General features: G+C 43.7%; 1 protein-coding gene across 3 annotated transcripts in view; it reads right to left on the bottom strand.

Moving 5' to 3' along the window:
• Nucleotides 1-1161: 1161 nt before the first annotated feature.
• serhl (serine hydrolase like) overlaps nt 1162-11942 on the bottom strand; it is a 50797-nt gene continuing 40016 nt past the window's right edge. For all 3 annotated transcript variants that reach the window (XM_063062645.1, XM_063062647.1, XM_063062646.1), the window contains exons 12-13: nt 11748-11841; nt 1162-7438 (exon numbers count right to left, since the gene is read on the bottom strand). In XM_063062645.1, the coding sequence (XP_062918715.1) occupies nt 7328-7438; nt 11748-11841 (205 nt within the window). In that variant the 3' untranslated portion in view covers nt 1162-7327. The remainder of the gene's footprint in view (nt 7439-11747; nt 11842-11942) is intronic.

Here is an 11942-nt window from a genome sequence, read left to right as displayed (position 1 = left end):
TCTAGTCAGGTTTTACTTCCATATTTCCATCATGTCGTTTAAGGATGGCAGATCAACCAGAAATGTTGTCATCAAAAGTGTCCTTCATTAAACGAGGAGGAGCTATACTTGTCTTGCTACGAGTCTTTCTTCTTTAATAAACTGAGTTTTTCTTCTTTAATTTCCAAAGCACATCACATCAGACTGCACTACCCTTCTCTCAAAGGGTGCCCCAACGGGTCACCAGCTTGTCTAGTAATAATTAATATTATTATTATTATTTCTTTCTTTTTGTATTTGCATATTTTGTTGTCTTTTGCACATTGGTTGAATACTCTATTTGGTGCGGTCTTTCATTGATTCTGTTATGGTTATGGTCTGATATGGATTTGTAGAGTATGCCACAATAAATGAATCGCAGGGTTGTTATATAGGCATCCGTTAGTCTCATGAGACCATGGATTTGCGCCTTGGAAGGTTTCCAGGGCGCAGGCCTGGGCAAGGTTGTATGGAAGACCGGCAGTTGCCCATGCTGCAAGTCTCCCCTCTCCATGCCACCGATGTTGTCCAAGGGAAGGCATTAGGACCCATACAGCTTGGCACCGGTGTCGTCGCAGAGCAATGTGTGGTTAAGTGCCTTGCTCAAGGACACAACACGCTGCCTCAGCTGAGGCTCGAACTAGCAACCTTCAGATCACTAGACGAACGCCTTAACCACTTGGCCATGCGCCAACACAGGGTTGTATATGGTGCCATATATGTACGCTGATACTAACTTTACTTTGAGGAGTACAGATTACAAGAAGAATAAAAGCGGATTGGTGAAGCAGAGTTCATGGACTGTTCAGAAAACTGAGGGCAGAGGGGCAGAATCTGTTCTTACAACATTGAGTGTGAGTCTTCAGGCTCCTGTACCTCCTCCCTGAGAAGGGAGCATGACCTTCATGGTGAGGGTCCTTAATGAGGGATGCCGCTTTCTTGAGTGACTGCAAGAGGAATGGAGGCAGTGGGAATGCGGATTGAGTCGAAGACTGATGTTGATGGCAGACTTTGAATACTTAGCTACTGGGAATCTGAAATATCAACATGTTGTAAGCATTCAGCGAGATAGGCAGTATCTGAGCAGAGAAAAAGCATAGACATTCCCACAGACAATAATAATAATAATAAGAAGAAGAAGAAGAGGAGGAAGAAGAAGTACTTTATTGATCCCGAGTGGGAAATTCTTTTGTTACAGCAGCAACATTTAAAAACACACTTTGCAGTGTGCAGAGTTAACTAATAATAATGTACAGAATAATAACATACACAATAATAATTTACCAACATGCAATAATAAAACTGAGACTATTGTACTATGATGTGTGCTCTCCTGTCACACAGAGATGACCTGTTGTATATGCTTATTGCGTTTGGTAGGAAAGATTTTCTGTAACGATCCTTGTGACAGTGGAGCTGAATGAGCCTGTTCGAAAGGGTGCTCCACTGCTTATTCAGTAGGTCATGGAGAGGATGAGCCTGATTGACCATAATGGATAACAGTTTGTTTAGTGACCTCCTCTCCACCACTAACTGAAAAGAGCCTGGGTTGTAGCCATGGAAGGATCAAGTCTTTTTGATGATGCTGAGTATTTGCAGTATTTCCATTCATTTATTTCAGTTGGAAGGAATTTCCAATCACACAGAGATAGATATCGGAATGGAAGAGTTGAGGGGGGTGACGGTGAGCCAGAGGTAGGTGTTGTGCACACACTACGGATGAAATGGTAAAACTGGAGTCAGAGTTGCAGTCAGCCCAACAGATGAATGTGCAGGCATTGGAGGAGATGCCATTGGCTGTGATGCTCTGGCTATAAGCAGACAGACAAGAGCAGAACCAGACCAATATCGCCCCACCCTAAGGGGAGAAGTGACGTTTCAGAATAACATCTTGCCTGTGGAGACCAAACATTATATTTGAAGGTTAGCTGATGAAACAAAACCAGACAGGAAGGAAGATGTAGGGAGGAGGCTTCAGGGAAATATTGGCAAATGGAAGAACAGAGCATATGCAGAATAATTTGTAAAGTTTCTCATATGTGGCGATGTTCTATGAGATTTCTTGCTGCTCTTTCTTTGTACCACAAAAAGTCAGTGTAATTTTGGAATTCTCTACCCTTTAGGAATGTAGAGACTCAGTCATTTAACTCATTTAAAACAGAGCTGGATAGATTTCTGGATATTAAGAACGTGGGGACTATGCAAGAAAATGGAACTGAGGGAAAGTGACAGCTATGATCTTGGCAAATTGCATAGCAGTGAATGGGCTAACTGGTCTTCGCCTGCGGCTGTCCAGTGTTATCATTCATCTAGATTCTTTCTCCACAGCTGCTGCCCATCTTGCTAAGTACTCCCAGCATTTTCTCCTTCTCATCTCCATCCAGCCAGCTTCTCATAAGAATGAAGATTCATGGATTAGACTAGGCTTCTGTATTTTCCACACAACACCCACAGTCATTCTCATATCTCAGGTGAACTTAGGCTGGGGCAGAGGCACTGAACTGGTATGGTATGCAGATGACAACAGCACGATGCAGACAGGCAGAGTCTGGGGAGAGATGTGCCAAGAAGCTGATCACAGAGGGAAAAGACCAACTCCATTGCTCTTTTCTGCAAACATTTTCTCTCTAAACGTAGATCCACAAGTATTCTGTTCTCCATTAAATCTCTCTTGAACCTTTTTTGCTCTATGGAGAGCAAGCTCAGCTCCATATAACCTGGGCTCCTTTCCTAGGTATTCTCATACATCTCTACCATTTCTACAAGGCTTCTCACTGGGCATATTGTCCACCACTTGGTTGCTGTCATCTTTCTCTGGTAGAGAGACAGACCGCCCTGTAATGCATAACCAGAAGTAGGGAGTTCTATGTTAGCATTCACCCGCCCCCCCCCCACCTGATTAGCAGCACCAAAGTAGATTCATTGGCCAGGCAACATGGAGCAGATTATCTGCTGCTTCATTTCCAGAAGCAATTCTCGGGTCAGTGAATGGTTCCGGTTACCTTTTGAAGGAAACCTATTAAGTTTCAGAGCAAAAAGCTTAAGCTAATAATCAACCTCACTGTTAACAGGCAAAGACCAGATCCGGATAATCACAGAATTTCAAGTGCTACACCTGAAAGAGTTTCTGAGAGTGGTGAATCTGTGGAATTCTCTGCCACAGGAAACTGTTGAGGCCAGTTCATTGGCTATGTTTAAGAGGGAGTTAGATATGGCCCTTGTGGCTACAGGGGTCAGGGGGTATGGAGGGAAGGCTGGGGCGGGGTTCTGAGTTGGATGATCAGCCATGATCATAATAAATGGCGGTGCAGGCTCGAAGGGCCGAATGGCCTACTCCTGCACCTATTTTCTATGTTTCTATGTTTAGAAATAACTCTCTGGAAGTGTAAATAACCTTGTAATTAAGGAATTCAAATTGCCAATCTACAGCTAACACAAATACTTCAATCAGCATGACCTTGAATTGTTTTGGGACTTTCTGATAACATCGTAACAAAGTGCAGAGTGACCTTATGTACATGAGCATTTTCCATTGTTCAGTCAGCCGCCTGTGAACTTTGATAATGCATGAGGTTGCTAACCAAGGTAAGAGTCCATCGTATTACAGGGAAGTTACTAGCATGGGCAGAAAGTTGGCTGACCAGCAGAAGGTAGAGTGAGAATAGAGGGGCCTATTCTGGTTGGCCGCTGGTAAATAATGGTGCTCCACAAAGGTTGGTCTGGGACCACTTCTTTTGACGTTATATGCTGATAATCTGGATGCTGAAATTGATGGCTTTGTAGCCAAGTTTGGAGAGGCAGGTAGCGTTGAGGAAACAGAGAGTCTGCAGAAGGATTTGATCTGATTAGGAGAATTGGCCAAGAAGTGGCAAAGGGAATAGAGTGTAGGGAAGTGTATGGTCTGTGATGAGAATACACATAAATTAAGATGTTTGCTGGCCTGGGATAGCACCAGTGGCATCAGCAGTTGGTCTGCCACCTGTCCTCAGGGGAGGGAGAGATAAGGAACACAATGAAGCAGCATTTGGAGATGTTAATGAAGGAGCCATCAGTCTGGGTATTATCAAGATCGGCTCCCCCTTTGAACCCTGAACTGTTTGAAGTGCTGGACAGGCGACCTGGAGATGTGTAATGAAGGGACGGGAGAGAGAGCTGTCTAGAGCGGCTCCCCCTTTGAACCCTGAACTGTTTGAAGTGATGGACAGGCTATACCCCAGCAGGGGGATAAAAAGGGACAGGTTCGCTAAGGCAGGACACACACGACACCCCGAGGTAACGAGACCCTGGAAGTGGTGCACCTCTCACAAGTCGGTGGGAAGCTCTTAGACAGCTGATCGCGGGATCAGCCTTAGACGTACAGGGTGGAAAGGTACGATCAGCGGGAACCCGGTGTGTGTCCGCCCTTGCTTGGGTGCCGGGTTCACTGCAGAGGATCGACCGCATCTGGAGGAGGGGTCACAGTCGGTGACCCCAGGTGACATCACAGAGGACAGGCCCGAAAGCTGCTTGTGAGCAATATCGCAGGTCTGTGAGTGGAAGCCGTTCTGAATGATCAGTCGTTCCCGTTCTCTCTCTCCTTCCCCCCACATTGTCCATTGCCATGGCAACGATTACTGCGAACTGAACTAAATTGAACTGGACTTTGTGTCACTTTGAAATTGGTCATTTACCCCTAGACAACGATAGAGCTTGGTTGATCCTGTTATCTTAATTCTGTGTACATGGGTGTTTATCATTGCTGAACTGTTGCATTTATTATCCTTTCGATTAGAGTACTGTGTTGCTTGTTTCTTTAATAAAACTTTCTTAGTTCTAGTAATCCAGACTCCAACTGAGTGATCCATTTCTGCTGGTTTGGCAACCCAGTTACGGGGTACGTAACAGGTCATACACCCAAATAAAGCTCATAGGCTTTCTTAAGACTAGTCATGCTCCATCTTTGACATTTAAGCATATACTCGCCACAAATATAACAGGAAATATCGTGGCTGTTGCAACACTGGCAAGACATTTTGCTATCATGAGTATTTCTGAAAATACACTTAGTTTATTATAATGACTACACATAATATGCTTTGTATGTAGAGCTTGCAAATCAATATACATGTAAGCGCAATGCATAGAGCGGTGTGTGTGTGTGAGATGCTTTTATAACATCCTCCCTGCCTAAGCATGCCCGGACAACATAGAAAACTTTTCAGTTTACGTTGTGAGCAGCATTTAATTTGACTTGAATTAGGAACTAAAATAACAAATATAGGGAATTTAACAAAAAGGGTGTGTGATTTCATGGTGATTTTCATGATCAGTGGCCCAAAATCTGTAAGATACACTCAAAAGCATTCAGGAAGCAAAATCTTTGCTGTCCAGTGTCGTGGGAGAGTCTAGGACCAGAAGGCATGGCTTCAGAATGGGACATCTCTTTAGAGCAGAGGTGAGGAGGAATTTCTTTAGTTAGAGGGTGGTGGATGTGTGGAATTCAGTGTTACAGACAACTGTGGATATCAAGTCACTGGGTATATTTAAGGCGGAGGTAAATAGGTTCTTGAATAGGTTAGAGGTTACAGGGAGAAGGTAAGAGAATGGAGTTGAGAGGGAAAATAAATCAGATATCTTCGATTGCTAAAACATACTCGATGGGTTGAATGGCCTAATCTGCACCTATGTTTTACGGTCTGATGGACTAAGCACAATTTTTCCTTGCTGCCGTTTCTCAGATGTCTGTAATTGTTCTCTGCTGCATTGCTGGTCGTCCCTCTTTCTCCTGCTCTTCACTGTCACTGCTTAAACAGCAGCCGTCAAATGGCCGTGACCTAACAATGAGCTCAGGGTGACGTGCTTTTAATCTGCCAGGGGACATAATCAGAGCGTTACTGGGGATGTGTTGTATCAAAACATTTGCTTATCAGAAATCAAGCACTTCAGACTTAGGACAGGAGTCAGCCCAGTAAGGAAGCTCCTTTTCACACAGAAAGCAGTAGAAACTTGCAACTCGTCTGCCTAAAACAAATAGAGGCAGCAGGTCAACCTAAAACTGGGAAAACAGATTGATGCTAATGAGGGTTCTGTGTACTGCAGAGCTAGTTTGGAGACTGTGAGCTATCCATTATTATTACTGTTAGTTTACAAGCAGCCATGATTTAACTGAATGGTGTTTGAGGCTCTGTTCCTAGTGAGTTCAAGTAACAAATGGACAATCTGTCTGGGACCAACGTCTTCAGTGTTGGGCAGGGAGTTCTTAGCCTGCTGAGTTGGTGAGGGGACACTTTCTTACCTCCAGCAATATCCGACCCTACCTCTGCCTTGGTCTCTGGAATGTTTTCACTAAACTCCTGCTTTGTAGTCTCAGTTACCTGCTTCAGCTCTCCTGTCTTAGCCCAGTGTTTCCTTCCCACTCCCGTGAAGGAGACACTGGGCCACAGTGTCTGGAACTATCTCCCACTGGTTTAAAAAAAATAAAATGTACTAAATTATTTTAATGATGGCTACCCACAGGGCAGTTCTATTGGGTCTGATCACCTTCATCTCCCCTCCCCCCAACTAACTGGGACCTTCCCAGTCGGTGGAGATCAAAGACAAAGTCTTGGATCATGAGCCTCAGTTAGCTAGGTGAGTCGAAGAAAGATTTCTCCAATTTATTTTCTTCAAACTGCTCAGGGTTTTCAAACCGGTGTCTTGCCTCTCCTGGGGATTGGATAATTTTGGTGGGGTGGGGAGTGGGACTGTGGACATGTTGCAGGGTCTTTGCTCATTAAAACAGAAAACGGTTCGCAGTCAGGGTCTAAGGAATGAGCCAAAACATTGATCAAGCTCAGTTGAACCTGCTCCCATGTGAAAAAATGTACATTGATCTGCAAACCATTTTATTGAATTCAGAAGGTTTTAAACAAACTGGTGTAGTCAGGGTGCTGTAATAGGTAATAACTAAAATGTACTGCAATGTTTTAGTAATGGTGGCCTCAGAAACTCACTGTCATAGAATCGTCAATACCTTTTAAAACACTGAGTGAAATTAATGTGAAAAATTGAGGATAGAATTTTTCTAACCTTGAACAAGAGTCAAAACCCCAGACCATTCACCACCATCCCCACTATTGCTGGGTGATGTCTTCATTGCCCAAGTACCCCAGAATAATTCAAATCTTCTTAAACTACTGATTAATTTCGCATCATTGCCATTAATATTTCTTAGTGCACACAGCTAGTTATTGACGAGCTGTATTTCTGGTGGACAAGTAACTGATCTTGTAGTGTCCTCTGTGGGTGATCTCCTCTTTCAAACTCGATACAACCTCACAACAGTCTATCCTCATAGTTTGGGAGTGATATTCATCTTCAGGAAGTCGCTGATTATTCCTGCGACTCGCTCCGGCTCATTCAAATGGACATGGTGACCTCCCTTGACTTTCTCCAGTTGGAACTGTGCAAAACGAGAGAGAAGGGGAGAGAGTGAAGGACACGCATGGAGGAACAGGAGCAGGAAACTTAAAGATGGGGTTAGAGGAAGAATACAGTGAAAGTGGGTTGGGACAAAGTCAACGAAAGAAGGCAGGAATGGGGTAAGAGGGAGTATTACACAGGGACAAAGATGGGGGTACATACAGAGGAGAGGAACACAAGTTACCACAACAAGAGCAGACTTTACCCTGCCAGTCTATCCTTTCATTGCCCACATCCCTTACAACTCAAGGCCAGTGATCCACTTGTCTCAGCCATGAAGATTTTCAGCAACTAAGCCTTCACAGTTCTCTGATGTCAAAAATTCCAAAGGTGCACGATGCTCAGAGAAGAAATTCTTCTTCCTCTCTGCCTTATTCTGAAACTACGTTATAGATTCTTCAAGGGAAACATTATCTCATTATTAGTCTTCCACAGAATGCCATGTTTCAGTAAGATCCTGTCTCATTCTGCTAAAATCTAGAGCATATTGGCCCAATCACCTTTATCCCAGGTATAAAGCCAGCAAAGTGTCTGAAATGCCTCCCAATGCAAGTACGTCAAATAAAACCAAGACTGGAGGAACAATTGGTGTGGTTTTACAAATGCCCGTACGATTGTAGAAAGACCCTCTTTTTGTACCCAGTCCTTTTTCCGCAAGGGCCAACATTCCATCGGTTTTCCTAACTACCTGCTGGTCCTACACGGATATTCAGCCTTTCACGTACAAGGACACCTAGACCTCTCTTTATGATTGTGTTCTCAGTCTCTCTTCATTGAAACTATATTTGGTTCTTCTGTTATTCCTGCCAAATTTTGCCTACTCGCATCCTGCTTCCCCACCTAACTCTGCATAATCGTCCAAGTCATTAATATCACTGGTTAGAACTTACCAACCTGAAAAAACTATTGCATTCTGTTTTTTGTTAGGAAAGCTTCTGTCAAGGGCAGTATCTTGTCCCCCGCTGCCAGGAGTTCCTGACTTTTACAGTAAACCTTTTATGCACTAATCAGCACTGGTGGATTAATGGCGGACAGCATCAGCAGCTTTAAATTCCTGGACATTAACATATCTGATGACCTGTTCTCAGCCCTGCATACAGTGGCATACAAAAGTTTGGGCACCCCTGGTCAAAATTTCTGTTACTGTGAATGGCTAAGCGAGTAAAAGACGAACTGATTTCCAAAAGGCATAAAGTTAAAGATGACACATTTCTTTAATATATTAAGCAAGAAAACTTTGCAGCCAAAAAGTTCTATTTTAGCTTCATCAGTCCACAGGACTTGTTTCCAAAATGCATCAGGCTTGTTTAGATGTTCCTTTGAACCTTTTGAATAGAACTTTTTGGCTGAAATTAGCAAAGGTATGTTTGGAGAAAAAAGGGTGCAGAATTTCATGAAAAGGACCCCTCTCCAACTGTTAAGCACGGGGGTGGATCGATCATGCTTTGGGTTTGTGTTGCAGCCAGTGGCACGGGGAACATTTACTGGTAGAGGGAAGAATGAATTCAATCAAATACCAGCAAATTCTGGAAGCAAACATCACACCATCTGTAAAAAAGCCGAAGATGAAAAGAGGATGGCTTCTACAACAGGATAATGAACCTAAACACACCTCAAAATCCACAATGAACTACCCCAAGAAGCGCAAGCTGAAGGTTTTGCCATGGCCCTCACAGTCCCCTGACCTAAACACCATGAAGAATCTGTGGATAGACCTCAAAAGAGCAGTGCATGCAAGACGGCCCAAGAATCTCACAGAACAATAAGTCTTTTGCAAGGAAGGATGGGCGAAAATCCGCCAAACAAGAATTGAAAGACTCTTAGCTGGCTACAAAAAGCATTTACAAGTTTTGATACTTGCCAAAGGAGGTGTTACTAAGTACTGCATTGCATGGTGCCCAAACTTTTGCTTTGGGCCCTTTTCCTTTTTTGTTATTTTGAAACTGTAAAAGATGGAAATAAAAAAAGTTTTCTTGCTTAAAATATTAAAGAAATGTGTCATCTTTAACTTTATGCCTTTTGGAAATCAGTTCATCTTTTACTTGCTTTGCTATTTACAGTAACAGAAATTTTGACCAGGGGTGCCCAAACTTTTGCATGCCACTGTATAGATGCAAATCACAAGGAAGGCTCAGCAATGTTTTTACTTTCTTGGAAGTTTAAGGAGGTTCAGTATGGCACTGGACACTCTAACAAACTTCTACAGGTGTACTGTTGAAAATATCCTGACTGGTTGCATAATGGCCTGGTTGGCAATTCGAACGCACAGGAACACAAGAAGCTGCAGAGTAGCGGACCCTGCCCGCTACGTCCTGGGCACATCCCTGCCCACCATTGGTAGTACCTACAGGAGGTGCTGCCTCAAGAAGGCAACGACTATTGAAGTTCCTCACCACCTTTGCCATCTTCTAGCAGCTACCGTCAAGCAGGAGGTACAGAGTCTGAAGTCCCACACCACCAGGTTCAAGAACAGCTACTTCCTGTCAACCATTCACATTGTGAACCAACCTGCACAACCTAACCACCACCTCAATATAGCAACACCAGGACCACTTTGCACTATGGTTGACTGTTTCGTCTCTTTTGTTTGCTCTAATTGTGTGCTGCAATTAAGTTTTTCATTGCACTTGTGCATGTGAATTTGATGACCTTCATCCCATCCACCATCTTAATGAATCTCACTACAGTAGCTCCAAAGTTCTAGTGCCCTAGTTTGGACCCAGGCTGCAATTTTTCACTGGAGTTTTACCGCAAAGCCACTGTACTGAGATCAGGCTGTGTCGCGTTATCAGTGGCTGACAGCACTAACATCTCCAGCACCTGGCAAGTCAGAATCTTTAGCATGTTTGGGAAATGTGCTGTTAAGGTCTTTATCAAAGGCCATCTGGAAATCCTGATACCCCACACGTACAGGTTCACATTCGTCCATTCTGATCATCACAATCTCAAAGAACACAAATAAATCTGTGAAAATGTGATTTTATTTTCATACAGCCATGGTAGCTCTGCCGAAAAATGATGACTTTTTATAAAACCTCTTGCTACTGCTTTCTTGCAAGGGACTCCCAATGAGAGCTATTAGAATGAATGGTTCCTGTGTTTTGTAACCCTTCTGTATTCTGCATTTCCAGTTTTCCATCCTGGGTCCATTCAAACATTTGGGGAACTTTGGAAGATCACAATCAATTCTTCCACTTACTCCCTAGCCACTTCTTTTAAGAAGCTGGGATGCACTCTAGTAATAGTGGTAGTAGAGGGAGGATGCACTCTAGTAATAGTGGTAGTAGAGGGAGGATGCACTCTATTAAGTCCCAGAGTCTTGTCAATCCATGTGGGTTTGCATGGTTTCCCTGTGGCCTGCAGATTTTCTCACCGGTGCTCCAGTTTCCACCCACACTCCAAAGTCATGCCAATTGGCAGGTTAATTCATTACGCCCACCCCGAAATTCCACCACTCACCCACAAACTAACTAGGGGCAATTCTACACTGGCCAATAATCTATCGACCTGCATGTCTTTGGTGGAAACTGGGGCACCTGGAGGGAATCCACTTGACTACAAGAAAAACGTGCAGATTCCATACACAGACAGGGAGGACTGAACCTGGGTTTCTGGTGTTGCAAGGCAGAAGCTCTATCAACTAGAACAGATCACTATAAATATGCTGACTAAAGGCAAATGTCCTTATGCAAGTTTGTGGCATTCTTAACTGTACCAATCATGAATATGATGATGACGGTGTATCCAAAGCCGTGTGTCACCAGCAGACACCCAAGAAAATGATACAAAAAATCCCCCACAATGTTTACTGCCAAGTGGCACAGAACTAGTCTAGTAACCATAATATGTTATTCAAAGGATAAAGGCCCTCCTCAAGCCTTGAATGAGAGTCTACCCATGTGCAATCATAACTACTACGAAAGGAATTTCTTCAGCCCCAGGGGTGGCGAATCTGTGTAATTTGTTGTCACAGAGGACTGTGGAAGTCGAATCACTGGGACAGAGATTGACAGGTTCTTGATTGGTAACAGGGAAAAGGTGAGAGAATGGAGTTTACAAAGCCATTATTGAACAGCAGTCCAGATTTGATGGGCTGAATGGCCTAAATCTGCTCCTATATGTTAGGGCAGGGGTTCCCAATCTTTTCTTATGCCACGGACCCCCAACATTAACCGAGGGGTCCGTGGACCCCTGTGTTAGGGAAAGAGTCAAGGTATACGCCTGTTCTTTAACATCAGTAATATCCAGAGATTCTAATGGTGAAATCTACTTCACAGCCTAACCTTTACCTTCTTTAAGACATTCCGGTATCCCTCCATTAAGAGACTGTACGGTGGGCAATCGGGCTTCATTTTTTCGTCCTCAGACAATCCATTCTCTGCCCTGAGGGGAATGAACAGCAGCTGGTAAATATGGAGAGACCGAGGGGTAACAAGCTGCCCATTTCCCCCCAAGAAACATGTCTGATAGCCCTAGTGAAAGTA

This window comes from Mobula hypostoma, chromosome 11 (genome assembly GCF_963921235.1).
Source record: "Mobula hypostoma chromosome 11, sMobHyp1.1, whole genome shotgun sequence".
Lineage (NCBI taxonomy): Eukaryota > Metazoa > Chordata > Chondrichthyes > Myliobatiformes > Myliobatidae > Mobula > Mobula hypostoma.
The sequence above is the reverse complement of the archived record's forward strand: the minus strand, read 5'-3'. Positions and strand labels throughout refer to the sequence as shown.